We start from the raw sequence: 18,729 nt of genomic DNA on the forward strand, positions 1-18,729 counted from the left end.
TGAAACACCTCCTCTGGGCTCCCCATCTTTGGGTACCATTTATAACAGTTGCTCCACTAGGAAAACACCCCACTGCATTAGCCATTCCCCCGTTGCAGGACACATGGTCTCATTCAATTTCTCACTATTATAAATAACACCGTTGTAAACACCTTTCTGTATATAGCTTTTTATTTCTCTTGATTTTTGTTCCCTCGGGATAAATGCCCCAGCAAGGGATTTGAGAGGACAGCCTTGTAAGCTCCTGATGTCCAGTTTACGAGGCTGAGATGGGCCAACAATACCTGAGAGTCGGGGACGAGCATATCCCTACCTGCGTCAGGTGTCGCTCTTCCTGCAGCCTTCCTGGTGTCCTGGGTACATGAAGTGCTGGCAGCCCATGATCCCTCCAACCTACTTTCGTCAATTGCTAATGAGGCCACGCTTTGTTCACTTTGTGTTTTACCGGTTAAATTACTTTTCACATGAATTCCTGGAGTGAGTCCTCTCCCGATATAAAATACCCAGCTAAGGTATTATTAACATGACAAAGAGGTCACTCTCCAGTGTATCGTTGCCATGGTTCTTCCTAGGTCGCTGGTCTTGGGTTTTAGTTTTATAGGTTTGCCGTGAAGAAGTTCTGCATAGTTTTATACAATCATAGCTGTTAATCTCCACTCGTTCTGTTGCTTCAGTTGCTAGGGGGTAACTTCTCTGGAACAGAAAATCAACATTCTGTACATTTTCACTAATCTGTGTGTATCTTCTTTTTCATCCTATGACTTGTTTTGTTTTTGTTTTTTTACTTTGTGGCCACGCCGCACGGCATGTGGGATCTTAGTTCCCCAACCAGGGATTGAACCTGCGCCCCCTGCAGTGGACGCGCAGAGTTGCAACCGCTGGACCACCAGGGAAGTACCCATTCTATGACTTTTTATATGGAATCTCTTTGGTTGGGAAAATGAGGCCTAATATAACCCAGAGGTTTCCCCCCTCCAATCCCGGGGGAGGTGGCTCTGCCCCTGGGCCACACGGGGCCATGTCTGGGGACGTCTGTGGCTGTCACGACTGGGGGGGCCTCCTGGCATCGAGTGGGTGGGTCCAGGGTGGCTGCTCTGCACCCCGCAGCGCCCGGGACGGCCCCCCACAGAGAGTGACATGGTCCCAGTGTCAGCAGGACCTTGGGGGAGGGACCCTGTTCTAACTCGGTGTCCCCCATCCTGCCATCCCCCAGCTCGCCATCGAGAAACACCACCCTCCCCCAGTTGTGTTGAATCCTCATGTGCATTTGAGCCTGGCATCTGGGCTCAGGTCTGTAACACTCCGGTGATGACCCTCCCTCTGGAATCAGCGCAGCCTCACAATGCGTCCTGGCGTGCTCAGGGCCTTCACGGTCCTTGCCTTGCAGCCACGCACCCGCGATGCTTCTGTGGGATCCAGCCTGACCCTGGTGACTTCCTAGCCCTTTACTGGGAGGCCAGCCAGGGCCTGCTGTCGTCTGTTAAGTTTCTATTTTTAGGCAAACATCACCCCAGGTCATGCCCCCAGCCTTGCCACGCTAGAACCGGCCACTCCCCAGGCGGAATCTGACCGCTACCTGCAGCCCCAACCGCCTAACCCCTCCCTCCTGCTTCCCAAGGCCCTGCCCGGCTTCCAGGGCCTTCCAAGGCTCCACGGGCCAGGCAGGACTGGCCAGGTCAGGTGCCTGGAGCTGTCACGTGTCTCTGGCAGGGAGGCAGCTGGTGAGGAATGTTCCCGGGCTGACTCACGGCCACTGCCTGTCCTGCGAGAGTTGACCTAACCCCGGGGGGCACGCGGTGAGGCAGTGACTGGCCGTGACACCGCCAGGACCAGGACGTCGGTCTGCTGTCTGGGCTGCCGTGATGCAACTATGTCTGGTCTCAGCTGCTCGTGCACACACACACGTGCACACACATAGATACAAACTGACACACGTGCATGCACACGCATGCAGGCGCACACATGCACGTACATGTAAACAAATGCACACACACACGTGCCTGCACACACACAAGCACACACACCCCAATGCAGCCCCCTCCGGCCGTCCCGGGGGGTCCAGGTTATAACCCAGCCTGGAGGGAGCCTCTCAGGGCATCGTGCCCGGAACAGAAAGCCAGCAGCACGGAGGGGCTTAGAGCTGACGAGGGAGGCCACGGTTTGGGGTGCCCCACGGGGTAGCCGGGCCTCCTAGGGTCCTGGTGGACACTCTGAGTGTGGGTGCTGAGCAGGACTCCCCGGCCTTCCAAGGAAAACATGCTGTGAAGCCACCCCATTTGTTCTCTGTCAGCATCTATATTTAGCACTGAGTAATTTAGGTATTTTTAAGTCGAACCAAGGGCGGTTTTCCCTGAATTGGATGTTTTGTGGCCGCTTTGAAGCTCTCTGCTGAATCAGAGCCCTCTGGAAGCCCACATGTGGGCCCTGTATGCCCAGAGCAGACACATTCGGGCCTTTTCTGACCCAGAAAGGGGCCTGGGTGTCTGGCGGGAAGGCAGGCAGCCAGTAGTGTGGAAGGGACTTTTTTTTTTTTTAATGGAACTTGGATGGAGATCACTGTAGGTTCACACGCAGTCGTACCAGATCACAGAGAGAAAGTCCCTGCATCACCTACCGAACACAGATTCCTGCAATTTTACTTGTGTGTGTATATCAGGATCTTTGCAAGCTTATCCCCTGTGCAGACACGTGAACCCCACGCACACAGTCTCGATCTCCAGCACTTCACACAGCATGAGGACCCGGTGTCCGCCTGTCCACCCAGACCCCTCCCCAGGCCGCCGCCCCCCTGCAGCCACAAGCCTTTCGTCCATCTCCATGACCCTGTGGTCTCAGGGGTGTTCTGTACATGGAACCGCACAGCATGTGGCTCTGGGGACTGGCCTTCTCACTCCGCGCGATCCCCTGGAGGGCCATCCGAGACGTGCACGTCCGCGGTCCGTTCCTGTTTATTTCCGAAAGGGAAATTTTTTGAGAACCTGAACTCTGCCTTAACTTTTCTGCAGCTGCCCCTCTGGGAAACAGACAGAGGTACAATGTATGATGACAGAAGCACATGGTGCTACTGAAAGGCCTGGGTAAAAGCCAGCCCAGTCGGGCGGCTCCCCAGGACTCCTGAGCTTGGGCTCTGCACCCCACCATCCTGAACGAACACTGCGTGGACACACTGGGAGCGTCTTCAACCCGGGCCACGCGCACACTGGGGCCAGGTCGTTCTCTGATCCCGTCTCAATGCCAGGAGCCCCTCTCCCTGTCGTGATGACCACAGACGTCCACAGGTGTCGCCCAGTGTCCCCTGAGGACAGGATCTCCCCAGGTGAAACCCCTGGGTTACGGATTCCGTGGACGCCCCCGGGGCAATGTGACCTCTGAGGTCCTGGATGCTGCCCACATTTAAGTCCACACCTGAGTGGGAAGGAGCGGAGGAGGTGACTCTCAGATGCTGGGGGCCAGCTGACCATCGGGGATTTATCCTGGTGTCCAGTGTGACCAGGGATCAGACTCGATTTCTCAGCCTTGGCGTTATCATCATTTGGGGCTGGGCCATCCTCTGTGGGGGGCCGCCCTGGGCACTGCCCGGGCACTGGGGTTGGGGGGTGTTGAGCAACAACTGTGGTTGAAAACCACAAATGTCCCCAGGCATCACCAAGTGTCCCCTGGGGGCAGGATGGCCCCAGTTGAGAACCAGTGTTCCAGGGCTCACTAAATGTAGATTGGATGGAAAAAGTAGAATTTTCACCACCTTAAGGGACAGAAAAATTGTGCATAACTGAATTACAAAAAATAAATTTACATCACTCGTACATGGCTGGTGGGAATGTAAAATTGTGTAGCCACTCTGGAAAGCAGGCCGGTGTTCTCTTAAAAAATTAAACAAGCAGTCGAACTCCTCAGCATTTATCTCTGAGAAATAAAGGCTTATATTCACGCAGAAGCCTGCACATGGACGCCTGGGGCAGCTCTGTTGCCGACACAGCCAGAACCGGGAGCCAGCCCAGGTGTTCTCGGACAGGCAGAGGGTTACGGGGCACCTCCACACCGTGGTCCTTTACTGCAAAGGAATGAACTGTGGATAAGCACAGCCGCAGGGGTGGATCTCCAGACAATTAGGTCGAGTGGGAAAAAACAGCCAATCCCGAAAGGCTCCTTACCGAGTGGTTCCATTTAAACAGCATTCTCCGGACTTCCCTGGTGGTCCAGTGGCTAAGACTCTGCGTTCCCAACGCAGAGGGCCCGGGTTCGATCCCTGGTCGGGGAACTAGATCCCACATGCCTCAACTAAGACCCGGCGCAGCCAAATAAATAAATATTGAAAAAAATAAATAAATAAATCGCATTCTCATCATTAATTGAATATGGATGTAAGTCAGGTTAAGATGGTTTTATCATTTTTTTTCCTACATTGCGTGCTTTGACTTTTTATTTGAACAACAGTGAAACTTGGACTTTTTAACCGAAGTTGAATGGCATTTGTCTTAATCCTGCCCAGTTATAGACCAAATCATACCTAGAAGATGTTTGTGTTCATTTTACTTACACGAGCCATTTCCTGTTTAAGTGGCCTCACTCTGTCTATTGCATTGTTCTTGCCAAGTCTAAGCTCTGTCGTGTTGGGATTCTTCTAACACTGAATTTGTGGGGTAGAAACGTATCATGCGCTACACATTTTATTCATAATAAACTAAGTTATAGCCTATTGCAACCTAAAATAAAGAAATAAATAAACAGCATTCTCAAGGCCATGGTACTAAAGTTTAAAAGGTGAACAATAGGGCTTCCCTGGTGGCGCAGTGGTTGAGAGTCCGCCTGTCGATGCGGAGGACGCAGGTTCGTGCCCCAGTCTGGAGGAATCCCACATGCCGCGGAGCGGCTGGGCCCGTGAGCCATGGCCGCTGGGCCCGGGCGTCCGGAGCCTGTGCTCCGCGACGGGAGAGGCCACGGCGGTGAGAGGCCCATGTACTGCCAAAAAAAAGGTGAACAATAGCCATGGCCTGGCCACCTGCTGTGGCCCCTGAAGGGAGGCATGAGGACCCTAGGGGTGGAAGTGCCCCCCATCTCCCCTGTGTCAAGGTCAGCATCCTGGTTATGACGTCACTACAGCTTTGCAAGATGCCGCCGCTGGGGGAAACCAGGCAGCGGGCGCACGGGCTGTCTCTACTGTTTTCTACAAATGCATGTGAATCTATGGGCATCGCAACATTTTAAATTTAATTAAATTTTAATTTGCTGGACAATTGACCAAATGAAGGAAGGAAACAGGCCCAGGCCCTGCAGAGAAGGGGTGGGGTACCCAGGACCCACGGGTGCAGGCTTCCCACGTGAACTGCCTTGGTCCAGAGCCAGGGGTCTCGCCCCTGGGCGACTCTGCCCCCAGAGGACACTGGGTCATGTCTGGGGACATCTGTGGTTGTCACACTGGGGGTGCTCCTGGTATCAGGTGGGTGGGGGCCGGGGAGGCTGCTCGACACCCCACAGGGCCCAGGACGGCCCCCAAGAGAGAATGATCGGCCCCAGTGCCAACAGTATGGGGGGAGGGGACCCAATGCAGGAGCAGGAATCAGAGAAAACTCCCCTCATTCTGAGCCAACCAGGAGCCGATGCAATGGTTTTGTGAGCTCTCCTGGGACCCTCAGTGGTCATGTCCAGTGAGCACTTACCCCCGACCAGCCGCAGGAGGGGACTGTAGGAGAAGATGTGCTTGGCCGGGCCTCTCACTGTGACCCAGGGGCGCAGGCGTCATGGCTGCAGGGTGGCGGGGATTCAGGGCCCCCTGAGGTTTCCGGAAGTGGGGCATCCCTCCTCGACGTCCTCCACCTGCAGTCCTGGGGCGTCACGAGCCAGCTCACATCTGTCTACTTCTCCCCACAGCTCTCTGGACGACAGAGGCCCAGAGCTGATGGCAGACAATGTCAGCCACTAACAACATAGCCCAGGCTCGGAAGCTCGTGGAACAGCTCCGCATCGAAGCCGGGATCGAGCGCATCAAGGTGAGCAGGGGAGAGAGACCCCCGGGCGCGCCCTCGGCAAAGGGTGGGCACGGAGGCTAGCAGGACGGTAGGGGTTTGCACTCGGCTCTGCCTCTCGCTGTGTGACCTTGGGCCACTCGACCTCTCTGAGCCTCAGTTTTCTCAGCAGAAAGACGCAGCTGATGTAAACCTACCTCATGGGTTGTTGTGACGATTGATGTGCCAGCATGCTTTGTAAACAGAGTGGGACCAGAGGCAGGCCTCGAGTGCTGCTGTGTGCCTGCCCCAGCCCTTGGGGTCCGTCCCGGGACGGCCCCAGAGAAGGCCAAATCAGGCCCCTCCAAAAGGGTCAGCGTGAGACAGTCACTTTCTCTTCTATCCCCTCATCCTCAGAGCTCTGTCCAGCTCCCCTGTTGTGACAGATGCAAAGAGAAGTCAGAGGCCTGGCCCCAGGGAAGAGAGGACACAGGGCCTTTCACTGTTTACTTTCGCCACTTCTGCGTTGATTGCATTTTTTGAAATAAGCATGTTTGATTTTTAGCTAAAAAGAGAAAAAGGACAAGCAGCTCCTCCTCGCAAACGCTTAACCCATCAGGGACCAGGAACGTGCAAAGCAAAATAAGATAGTGCGTAATCGGGCAGTCAGCTCTGCGGGCTTTTTTTCTTTTTTTTAATTTGCATAAAGTTAACTGTTTTTAAAGTGCGCGATTCAGTGGCATTTGGTGAACTCAAAATGTGCAACCATCATGACTAATTCCAGCACATTCCATCACCCCCAAAAAGAAGCCCGTCCCCATTAGCAATCACCCCACATCCCCTCCCCAGCCCCTGACAACCAGGAACCGACTGTCTGTCTGTAGATTTGCCTGTTCTGGACGTTTCCCACCAGTGGAATCACACACCGTGGGTCCTTCTGTGTCTGGCTTCTCTCACTGAGCATCGTGTTCTCAGGGTCCGTCCACGTGGTAGCGAGTGTCGGGGCTTCACCCCTTTGCGTGGCTGAGTGATGCTCCCGTGTGTGGAGGGACCGTATTTGTTTATATAGCTGAATCTTAAGTCCACGAGTGGACATCAGGATGACATCCAGGGCTTTCAAAGGATATAGACCAACGGGCCAGTCATGGCCTCCTACACGAGAAAGCTGTCTGACACTGTTTGAAATCACCTTCTCACCAAACCCATGTCCACTTTGCAAAGGACGGTGAGCCACCTCCGAGAAGCTGATTCCTGCCCCAGACCCCAGCTTGTGGGTGGCTGGGTGAGGACCAGGGAGTGTCCATCCAGGGAAGACACGGGTCATTTATGCTTCCACATTAGCCGTGCTCCAGCTACCCACTGGATTAGTCAGGGATATATGACTATATGTTAGAGACAGAGAGGGAGCATGAGAGGTAGCTTAAGGCGTTGGCTCACGCAGTCGTGGGGCTGGCAGGTCTCAGGGTGGCAGGGCTGAACCACAGGCTGGAGACCCAGGGAAGAGCTGATGCAACTTGAGTCTGAAGGCCGTCGGGAGGCAGAATTCCTTCCTCTTCGAGGGACCTCAGTCTTTTCTCTGAAGGCCTTCAACTGATTAGATGCAGCCCACCCACATTACGGAGTCACCAGTTTTCCTCAAAGTCCATCGATTTAAATGCTAATCTCACCTTAAAAAGACCTTCGTAGAGACATCTAGGCTGGCAGTTGGCCACACAGCCAGGTACCTGGCCTAGCTAAGCGGACACAGAGAATCAGCCGTTACTCCACGCATCTGTTCAGGCCTTGCTTCCCTCAGCACGGTCGTCCCCCAGTCACTGCTGGTCGCGGGTTAGGAACGGAGGGCCCGGCAGTGCGGACACGGGACCCCATGTGGCCATGGGGCCAACCCCTGTCGTCGCCTTGCACCTCCAGCCCAGCCAGGTGGGAAGGAGGCTGCAGCACCCCCCGGGTGGTGTCGTGGGGGGCGCCTCCCACGAGGCGTCTGAATGTTCCAGGACTCTGAGCATTCAAAGCATTCCTTGGGGCTGAAGGCAGAGCAGCCCCGGTTGAAGTGGTTTCCTCTCAGCGCCGAGCCAGCCCCGGCCCTGGCGGAGGCCGCTGACTCAGGAGGCCGCTGACTCACCCGCCCGTTTGATGTCGGGAGGGCTCCCCCCGCGGGCGGCCTTTGAACGTGGGGAGGAGCAGAGTCGGGCGTGACCGGTCTCCCTCCCGTCCCGCCTGAGGTTTTGAGGCCCCAAGACGGCGACTGGGAGCGCAGGGCCGGCCTGAGTGAGAGGCCGGCAAGGCGAGGCGGAGGGCGCGCAGCATCCAGGGGCCCCCGGGGGCTTGTCTTCCAGGCGGAGCAGTGGAATCCGAGACTGGGGCCCTGGCGCCCGGGGCCGCAGCTCTGGGGCGCAGAAGACCCTCCGCAGACTTTCCCTGCCTGCCGCTCTTCCGGGTGGGAAGGGGACTGCTGAGGGGTCAAGGCCGCAGAGATGCGCCCGGGACTTGAGGGGCCCCCCGGGTCCCACAATGCAGCCGCGGTGCTGCCAGCAGGGCGGGCCACCCCCCGGACACTAGGCACCACTTTACCCACGCCAGCTTCCCCAGGGCTGCGGTGGGCCTTCCCTGCATCTCCTCCCTCCTCTTTAGGGGACCCTGACGCAGGGGGTCCTAAGTGTCAGCCCCCTCACTATGGTCACCGACACCGCGACAGCTCACACAGCACAAGAATCAAATGCCGAAGGCCGTGTCCCGCCTCTCGGGCGATGTACCTGCAGGGTTCTGCCCGTCAGGTCCTTTCTTCGACTGATTCCTCCCCTGACCCTTCCCTTCAAACTCCACACAGCCCCCTCTGGAGAAGGTTCAGTTCTTCTGCTTATTCAATCTTAAATTTCCGGTAAAATACATATACGTGACATAAAATTTACCATCAGTGATACTTAGTACATTGACGTTGTTGTGCAACCTAAGGCACCACTGCCTAATTCCAGAATATTCCATCGCCCCAGAAGGAGGCCCATCCCCATGAGCCGTCACTCCCCAGCCCCTGACAACCGCCCTCGGTGTCTGTGCATCTGCCTGTTCCGGACGTTTCCCATCAATGGAATCACACCCTGTGGGTCCTTCTGCGTCTGGCTTCTCTCACTGAGCGTCGTGTTCTCGGGGTCCATCCACGTGGTAGCGAGTGTCCGTGCTTCTCTCCTTTTTGTGGCTGAGAGATGCCCGCGTGTGTGGAGGGACACGGTGTGTGTCTTCAGGTGACGGGCACTGGGGTTATCTCCACCTCTGTGCTGCCGTGGGCACGGCGCTTCGGCCCCTTCTTATCTTTCCTCTCTTGTCCTTGTGCCCACACACAGGTCTCCAAAGCCTCCTCCGAACTCATGAGCTATTGTGAGCAGCACGCCCGGAACGACCCCCTGCTGGTGGGAGTCCCCGCCTCGGAGAACCCCTTTAAGGACAAGAAGCCTTGTATTATCCTATAGCTCTATCTTCCCTCAGCTCCTCCCTGACCCCCGCCCCCCCCCCACCCCGGCCAAGGCATCATTCAGTACACAGTCAAGCAAAACTCTTCATTCCAAAAGAAATGCAAAAAGTTGCCGTCACCCAGGTGGGGTAAAATGTATCCTCTGGGTTCAGATGGATTTTCAGACCCCACATCGCAGCCCTGTCAGGGGCCGGGCTCCACCACCACTTCCCATGGGAAATAGCTGAAATGCCCAGGCAACGCGGTAACGAGTTTTGAAAACGGCCTTGCCATTTGAGTCATGGTCTAGAGCCGAGCTGGGCGGGGAGACGGGAAGGAGGTGGGTGAATTAGCCGCTGGCGTGGCTGACCCGGCCGGGTGGCGAGTCTCACACGGTTGGCCATTTGTGAGGACTTCAGCCAGGTTGATGATGTGATGCCTTTGGCCAGGGTGTGTGAAGTGGACAAAAACTGGGTGGAGTTGGGAGGAGGGACATAACGAACTTTTTTCAGAAATCTTTCTCCTTTTCATTTAAAACCTCGTAATTCCGTACCGCTAAAATCGGGTGTCATTGGCTGAACTTGTAGCTAAGCTGGGTTGTGTGACTTGGATTTCAGGGGCCGCGAGGGGGGCTTTGCCTGTGAAACGCACCCCTGTCACCCAGGGTCACCCAGCTGTGTGGCTTTTGTGTGGCATGTGTCATCCGACAGCCATGCTGAGGCCCCCTCCCTTTCCTGGGGACCCCGCCCATCCCAGAAACGGATTTTCAGCCCATGGCTCTGGTCACTGCAACGGCCAGCTGTGTTTTCTTTAGTTTTCAGCACGAGACATCAGCGTGGGCAGTTAGAGGCTATGGTCATATTTGGCTCTTCCGTGTTTTGTTCTGTTTTTTTTCCACTTTCTGCATCTCCATGGCCATTTTTCAGACAGAAATGCAGCCTGGGGAGGCCAGCCCGGGGCCCCCTGGTGCTTCGGGGTGTAAAATGGTGCGAGGGAATTCCCCGGTGGTCCAGTAGTTAGGACTCCGCGCTTCCACTGCAGGGGGCACGGTTTCGATCCCGGGGAACTAAGATCCCGCAAGCCGGGTGGGCGGCTGGCCAAAAAAAAAAAAAAAAACAATAGGTGTGAAATTGTCTGGAAGTAGCTGCAGAGGCCCTGGAGATGGGATCCTTTGCCCAGAAATGGAGAGGCACTGGCAGTACTCCCCTCCGCGCTCACACCCAGCCGCCCGGAGCATCTGTAAGGTGTCGCGTAGTTGATGGTGAGGGCGGGCTGGGGGGCTCTTTGACAATTGCTTTTTCCTCTGTTACAACAAAAACATTTAAAGAGGTGGAGGCAGAAGGACGGGTCAGATGCACACCTGCTTTCGGCCGCCTGATCCCCGGTGGCCCACCTGCCCGTGCGGCCCTGCGGGGGCGGGGTGGGAAGTCAGGATCCCAGGGTCCCCCGAGCAGAAGGGCCCTGGGCAGCCGGCACAAGGCACGCGGACTGGTGGGACCCGGAGCCTTGAGCTCCTCTCCCGACGCCTCTGCTCCCCTCGTGCCCCTGGGGCTCAGACCGTGCACAGCTGCGAAGGCTGGCGGGATGCCCGGCACCCCCATGGCCGGCTCCCGCGGGGTGCAGACCCAGGGCCAAGCTTCTCCCCAGCACCCAGCTCTCTCCGGCCGGTCCGGGAGCACCTGGGGCTTCGGGGAGCCCGCTCCCCCACCCATGCAGGTGGAGGGGGGAAGCCACAAAGCCCCCCACCGCACGCTGCTGCCCCCGTACACTGCGCAGGCAGCCAGCGGCCCAGGGGCGCCTGGCCTGCCCACGCCTGGCAGCACAGCAGGACAGAACAAAGCCTGTTCCAGAAACCCCGGGCGCACCCCACGGCTGGGGGTTGGGGAAGCCAGGGCACAGCGGGGCTTAGCCCGAGGGTCAGAGGGGCAGCTGGCAGAGCGAGTCTGCTGGCGAGGACAGCCCACCAGCCATCTAACGACTGGTCACCCTTTGCTCCGTCCGGGACAGAAGCCTTAATCCCTTCAGCTTGAGCTCGGTCTGCGCTCACCCAGCCGTCCTCCTGCGCCCCTACTGTCCCGGCCTCCCGCTGCCAGGCCCCGAAGAGGACAAGGGGTCCCGGTGCTGAGGTCACAGGTCCCCGGGCCCAGGCCTGCCCTCTCTCTCGGGCCCCTGCCCTGCCAGCTGTGCCAAGTCTATCCCCACCGCGTGTCCCCGCCGACTGACCCCGGAAAAGCCAGTGGGAAGCCAAACCCAGGACCCCTGGCCGATGGGGTGGAGGGACCCGAGTTTGGCAGCCCCATCGCTGGCGGCCGATGGCCGCCCCACCCCACCCCCACAAGCCCTGAAGCAAAATCGCACCGGGCCAGAGGCCCCCGAGTCAAGACCCCAGGGACCCAGCGGTCTGGGTAAACTGAGGCCCAGAGAGGGGGAGGACCACCGTCCCCCAGCCCCGCCCCATGGCCACACCGGCCCCGCTGCCTCCCCAGGTGCCCGCAGCCTCGGAGCCCAGGGAGGTGGCAGTGGGCAGAAGCCCCACCGTGGGTTTCTTTCCAGCGGAGGAAAAAGCGCTCTTTTCCTTTTTTTTTCTTCTTCAACATCAGGGTCCCCAGCATAGGCCTGAAGCATCAGGGCACACACAAGCTTGTGCTTTCCTGGTGCAAGTGTCGGCGTGAAACCATGGTTTTCAGGGCGTTGGGGGACTGTAAGTGCCCCGCGAGGCCGGGAGCCGGCAGTGGCAGCGCGGGCCTCGGGGGAAACCGGCGCCTCGCAACCACATCCCGGGGGGAATTAAGGACACAGGCACCCAAAAAAGGCAGCCCTGGGCGACGCGGGGTTTCTGTCTGCAGCCTGCAGTGTTTCCTGTGGGCCTGGCCCGGCCCGGCCCCTCCCCCATCCTCCCTAAAGGTCACCCCCCAGGCCAAGAATTAAGTGACTCGGTTGTGACCTCCAGCCCCCTTGGACGGATGGGGATGCAGAAGGTGCTCTTTCTCCCTTTGATGTCCCGGCCACCCTGTCCTGTCGTCGCTGGGCCTCCAGGCAGCTCATCCATCTCGAGCCCGGGGCGGGCAGGAAGAGGCCATCGGACCCCCGCCCCAAGCGTGAGTGACCAGGGGCAGTTTCCGGGCCACGGTGAGGCCACCACAGGTCGCTCGTCCTTCAAGAACCTGCCGCGGGGCGCCTTGAAAAGAAGCCATATGTCGACACCACCCCCCCACTCCACTCCCCCCCCCCTCCCCGCCCCGTTTCCTCCTGTCCTCAGAGACCATTGCCAAACATTGTAAAGACCGGTTCCCGGTTCTCAGAAAGCAATCCGTGGTTCTCGTGGGTTCTACCCCATCTGCGTTTGGATGTCCAGTGCTTTTTATTTCTGATTTTTAAAAAATTCCAGGTGTGCCACACCCACTTTCCTGCAGTGTTTGAATATTGTGTGGAATTGTTAATACCAAGTGAATTAATGCACAATAAAAAGTCTCACTGTTCCTTTCCTCCCGGCTCCGACCCTTCCTTGGCTCCCTGGCCGCTGCTGGGGGGGGGGGGGGGGAGACAGGGCGGGGTCTTGGCTCCGGCGGGACGGCTTTCCCTCCACCCCCCACTGACCCAGCTGCCCCGGGAAGAGGCAGCGTGGATAGAACCGGGCTTCAGGCAGCAGCACAGACGAGGGAGCTTCTGATCTACAGTGGGAGAATTTCGGGGGAAGCTATCTGAGGATCTCCACGCGTGTAAGGCGTGGGTCCCACGGTTTGGAGGGCCGTGGGAAAGCGCCACGCTCCTCCGAGAGCTTGGAGCCTGTGAAGATCTTGATCTTGCCCCTTCCTGCTCTGCGTCACCGAGAGACCACCCTCGACCACCAGACTCCCAGGAAAAAGTGGAGGGAATCTTGGCCCTGCCCCGTAGCACACCACGAAGAGTTAAATCTTTAGTAATGGATCTGTAAGTGGGGGATTCTGGCCCCTGAGCGGAGAACCTTCTCTGTATAAGCTAAGATCCTACGTGCCGTGCTGCGCAGAAAGAGAGGGAGGGAGGGAGACATGGATGTATCACTGTTTATTTTTTTAAAAAATAATAAAACATTTATAGATTCAGCTGCATTAAAAATTGTCCCCTATGTATCAAATGTATAAGATTAGGGAAAGGAGGGGGGAGGGATAAATTAGGAGTATGGGATAAACAGATACAAACTACATAAAATAGGTAAGCAACAAGGATTTACTGTATCGCACAGGGAAACTCTGTTCAATATCTTATAATAAATCAGAATGGAAAATAATCTGAAAAAATATATATATGAAGCTGAAAAAAATTTTTTTTCTCCTGGAAAAATAAGTATAAGATTAGAAAGCCGTTCTGCTGTACCCCTGAAACTAACACAACTTTGCCAATCAACTATACTCCAATATAAAATAAAAACTTTAAAAAAAAAAAGATTAGGGCTTCCCTGGTGGTGCAGTGGTTAAGAATCCACCTGCCGATGCAGGGGACACAGGTTCGAGCCCTGGTCCGGGAAGATCCCACATGCCGCGGAGCAACTAAGCCCGTGCACCACAACTACTGAGCCTGCACTCTAGAGCCCGCAAGCCACAACTAGTGAGCCCTCGAGCCACAACTACTGAAGCCCGCATGCCTAGAGCCCGTGGTCCACAACAAGAGAAGCGTGTCCATCCATGGATGATGGGTAAACAAGACATGGTCCATCCACACAGTGGAATATATTATCCAGCCATAAAAAAGAAGTAAATTCTGACACATGCTATGACATGGGTGAACCTTGAGGACATTGTACTTAGAGGAGCCAGACACAAAGGGACAGATACTGTCTGATTCCACTCACATGAGGTTCCCCAGAGGAGTCACATCCACAAAGACAGGAAGCAGATGGTGGGGGCCAGGGGCTGGGGGAGGGGTGGGGAGTCAGTGTTTCATGGGGACAGAGCTTCAGTTTGGGGAGATGCGAAAGCTCTGGAGATGATGGTGGGGACGGTTTCCCGACAATGTGAATGTGCTTAGTGCCACTGAGCTGTGCCCTTAAAAATGGTTAAGATGGTACATTTCATGTTCTGTTTTACCACGAAAAGGAAACCTTACCCAACGTCCACCTGAATGGCTACAATGTAACGGATGAGCGTTGCCGAGGACACAGAGCAACCAGAACCCCCAGGGCTCACTGGTGGGGTGTGAAGGGCTACAGCCAGTTTGGGAAAAGTTCCTGCGCTTCCCTATAAAACTGAACACACACCTGCTCTCTGACCCGGCGATTCCACTCCTAAGTGTTTTTACCTAACAGAAACCAAAACACATGTCCGCAAAAAGTCTTGGAAGGAATGTCAGAGCAGCTCTTCTCCCCATAGTCAAAACCGAAAACATCTCATCTTGGTCCCCTATTCAGCAACAGGGGATCGAGCCACTCCTACCCCGGAAGCCCCTCAGCCATGTGAGGGACAAACCACCCACCACCAGGGACAGCCTGGGTGGCTCACAAGTCCACAGTCAACAAATAGCCTTACACAGAAGGATGGCCTGCATGATTGCGTTTATAGGAGGCTCTGGACCAGGCAAGCCGGTGCACAGGACCCCAAGGATGTCCACATCCTAACGTCCAGAACCTGTGCTCACGTCCCCTCACGGGGCAGAAGGGACTTTGCAGGTGGGATTAAGTGAGGGCCCCTGGATTCTCCGGGGGCCTCAGTGTCATCACAAGGTCCTTATAAGAGGGAGGCGGGAGGGTCAGAGGCAGAGAGAGACGGGAGATGCCGCGCCGCCGGCTGTGAGGATGCAGGAGGGGCCTCGAGCCAGGGAGGCGGCGCCTCTAGAAGCTGGAAGAGGTGGGAAAGAAGTCAGTCTGCAAAGGCTACACGCTGTATGGTCCCAATTTGATGACATTCTGGAAAAGGCAGGACCATGGAGCTGGTGAAAGGATCGCTGGCTGCAGGGGTTGCAGCGAGGGAAAGCAGGAGGAACAGGTGGGTCACAGGGAGGTTTTTAGGGCAGGGACACTTCTGTAGGACAAGGTCCTGCTGGACACAGGATGACATACGTTTGGCAAAACCCACAGAATGTACCCCGAGAGTGACCTTGAGGGTCACCCCTGGGCTGGGCAGGGTACAGTGCAGATGCAGACCCCGGCCCCATGGCAGGAGGGAAGCTGGCTCTGCTGGGTGGGAGGCCAGGCCCAGGGGACGCCTGTGGCCTCCAGCATCCAAAGAGGCCCATTGGGGACTTGCCTGGAGGTCCAGTGGGTAAGACTCTGCGCTCCCAATGCAGGGAGCCCGGGTTCGATCCCTCATGCATGCCGCAGCAAAGATCCGGTACAGCCCAATAAATAAATCTTCAACAACAACAACAACAGAAGCCCATTAGGCATTGTGCCGCCAAAGAGGAAGGAGGGCTGGAGACCACGGCTCACCCTTCACCCTAGACTGTCCCCAGGGCTGGAAGGCCCCCCATTCTCGTGGGACTCCTTTCCCACCCTCCTACATGCAAATATCTTCCCGACATTCTGGAGGTTCAGGGCAGGGTCCCTGCTGCCGTCTCCAGCTCTGGTGGCTCCTGGCCATCCTTGGTCCTCGGCCGGTCCCGCATCTCCCCAGTCTCTGCCTCTGTCATCACGAGGCCTTCTCTGTGTCTGTGTGGTCACTCCTGTCCCTATAAGGACACCCGCCATTGGATTCAGGGCCCACCCTACTCCAGCATGACCCCATCGGATCTATTTCATCTGCAAAACCCTGTTTCCTATTTTTTTTCTTTTTTGGGGGGCCACACTATGAGGCACGTGGGATCTTAATTCTCCAACGAGGGATGGAACCCGCGCCCCCTGCAGTGGAAGCGCGGAGTCCTAACCACTGGACCGCCAGGGAAGTCCCAAGACCCTGTTTCCAAGTGAGGTCACATTGTGAGTTTCTAGGTGGGTAGGAATTTGGGGGAGACATGTATCAACCCGGTACTACAGATACTTCCAAATTCTTTCGTTTGGCTGAGGGAACATCTCACTGTGTTCTCACCAAGCACACTTCCTGCTTTTATTTACTGAGGGCCTATCCCGTGGCATACAGTCCAGGGACACAGAGTGAGATCAACAGATTCTACAGTCATCACTCCCAAAGGATCTCCTCTGAGACACGGGGAGAGGGCTTTAGAGCCGGCCTAAGGCATTGGGTTGAGTTGCATCCCTCCCCAAAAATCTATGTTTGAGTCCTAACCCCAGTACCTGTGAGTGTGACCTTGTACAAAAAGGGATGTGCAGCTGAAATCAAGTTAACAAGGTCACACTGGATACGAGTGGACCCTAAATCCAATGACTGGTGTCTGCACAAGAGAAAGGGCAGGGAGATCTGGGTACAGAGACACAGGGAGACACACAGCGGGAAGGAGACCCTGTGGTGTCAGGCACGGATCCAGTGATGCAGCCACGACACGAGCCAAGGATCGCTGGCAGCGCCAGAAGCTGGAGGAGAGGCCTGGCGTGGTTTTGCCCTCAGAGCCTCCAGGGAAAAATCAGCCCTCCCAACACCTTGATCTCAGACTTCCGGCCTCCAGAACTGAGAGAGAATACATCTCTGTTGTCTTTTTTTTTTTTTTTCCTGTTATCTTAAACTAGGAATGTCACATAGCCAGGAACGCCTGGGCGTTTACCTGGAGCTGGGAGATGGGAAGAAGTGACAGCTCAGGCTCCGGATGGAAAGAGCTGCCCTGGCCAAGGCAGGGGGACCTGACACGGGAAACTGGGAGGAGCTGGGTGTGCTGGAGCGGGGGAGGGGGAGTGGCAGGACCCGAGGCTGGAGCGACAGAGGGCAGAAAACGGAGGGCCTTAGGGGCCGTGCTAAGGAGTCTGGAATGTTTCTAAGCAGCTCTGGGAACCCAATAAACAGGACAACAGCCAGCCAGAAAGGGCTGCCACAGGGACCCCTGAGTGGAGTGGGCCATCTGGTAAACAAGAAATGAGAATTACTATCAGTCACTACACAAACCCAAGACACCAGTATCGTTTTCAGAATCTGCCCCTTCCACCCAGGAGTTCACTGAAACCAAGAGGGGAGAAATGGCAAATTCTGAGTCACAAAGCTTCTCAGTGGGACCAGCTCCATAATTTGAGGGCCCCTTGTTCAAAAATTACAAATGTCAAGATGGTAACAGCAGAGCATTTAATTTTCTGAGTGCGTGGGCAGGGGGTTGGGTGCCGACGCCCACAGAGCCCGCCTGCCTCTCAGCAGAGAAGCTTGCAAGGTGGTTTGTTCAGAAGACAGGAACCTGTAACCGTTCTTGCATTTGCAGCCAACATTTCTCTTTTTTTGCCCGTGCCGTGCGGTATGTGGGATCTTAGTTCCCGGACCAGGGATTGAACCCACACCCCCTGCAGTGGAAAGCGCGGAGTCTTAACCGCTGGAAAGCCAGGGAAGTCCCTGCAACCAGTCTTTCAAGAAATTCGATGCAAAAGTGTTCACTGACCTCGAGTTCTACTTCACAAAAACTTTGTTCAGGAGATGGCGTAAATTAGGAAAAAAAAAACCTCTATGTCCCTTCCAAATCAAAATGACAGCATCTTATTTACGAAATGAAGAGGCTCATCTTTAACTGGGATGTTCAGAGACAGAGCCATCACATCACAGCAGCCTCTGTAGCCAGGTCCGTCGCACAAGGGCCGTTCAAGCATGACATGCTCATTCGCTCTTTTGATCTATCAACACAAAATGCTGAGCACTGCAGAATGGGGACGTGAATATGGTGGCGAGAACAGGGAATTAACACGCCAGATCTGTATCCACCTCCGTAGCTGCCCGTAGAGCCTCTTTAGATTCTGGTGCTGTCTCCAAAAGGAGCTGAGAGGCATAGACTGACAGTATTGAAAGACCAGATCCATCACACAATTTTAAATCTGCAGCCTGTCACCCGACCACACCTCCCACAGTGCGCAATGAATTCCCATGTCTATAAATCCTGTCATCGCTTTGCGAATCCTGTATTCTATTTTCTCCACCACAATCTATATATTTTTTCTTCTGCCACTACTTTAGCCTGTTTTTACATTTCTTCCTCTTCATCTTTTCAATACATTTGAAGACCTCAACGAGTGGAACCTGCCCGGTCTTCCCTGGGACCGTGGGCAAGTCACTGTAACCCACGGGCGCTTAGTTTCAGAGTTGAGAGCAAGGCCAAATCGCCAGATGAGACCTTCAGGGGTTCATCATGCTGGTAAGAGACACAACCCACAACCGAGATGAAATTCACACAGATACCACTAGGTCAAAATATCAAAAGTAAGAACTGTAGGGACCTTTCAATCGTTCTGGAAGACTAGTCCTACCATTCTTTCACCGTTTTTTTTTTTTTTTTTTTTTGGTCTTTTCAAGT

General features: G+C 55.6%; 1 protein-coding gene across 1 annotated transcript in view; it reads left to right on the forward strand.

The window, feature by feature from the left end:
* The window catches only part of GNG7 (G protein subunit gamma 7), a gene marked incomplete at its 3' end in the record, with an annotated part of 151,652 nt that extends 142,246 nt beyond the window's left edge, over positions 1-9,406 (forward strand). The window contains exons 4-5 of the mRNA XM_082835452.1: positions 5,869-5,987; positions 9,281-9,406. Of these exons, the coding sequence (XP_082691578.1) occupies positions 5,907-5,987; positions 9,281-9,406 (207 nt within the window). The 5' untranslated portion in view covers positions 5,869-5,906. The remainder of the gene's footprint in view (positions 1-5,868; positions 5,988-9,280) is intronic.
* Positions 9,407-18,729: the final 9,323 nt, after the last annotated feature.

Source organism: Leucopleurus acutus (genome assembly GCF_964270905.1).
Source record: "Leucopleurus acutus genome assembly, chromosome: 3".
NCBI lineage: Eukaryota > Metazoa > Chordata > Mammalia > Artiodactyla > Delphinidae > Leucopleurus > Leucopleurus acutus.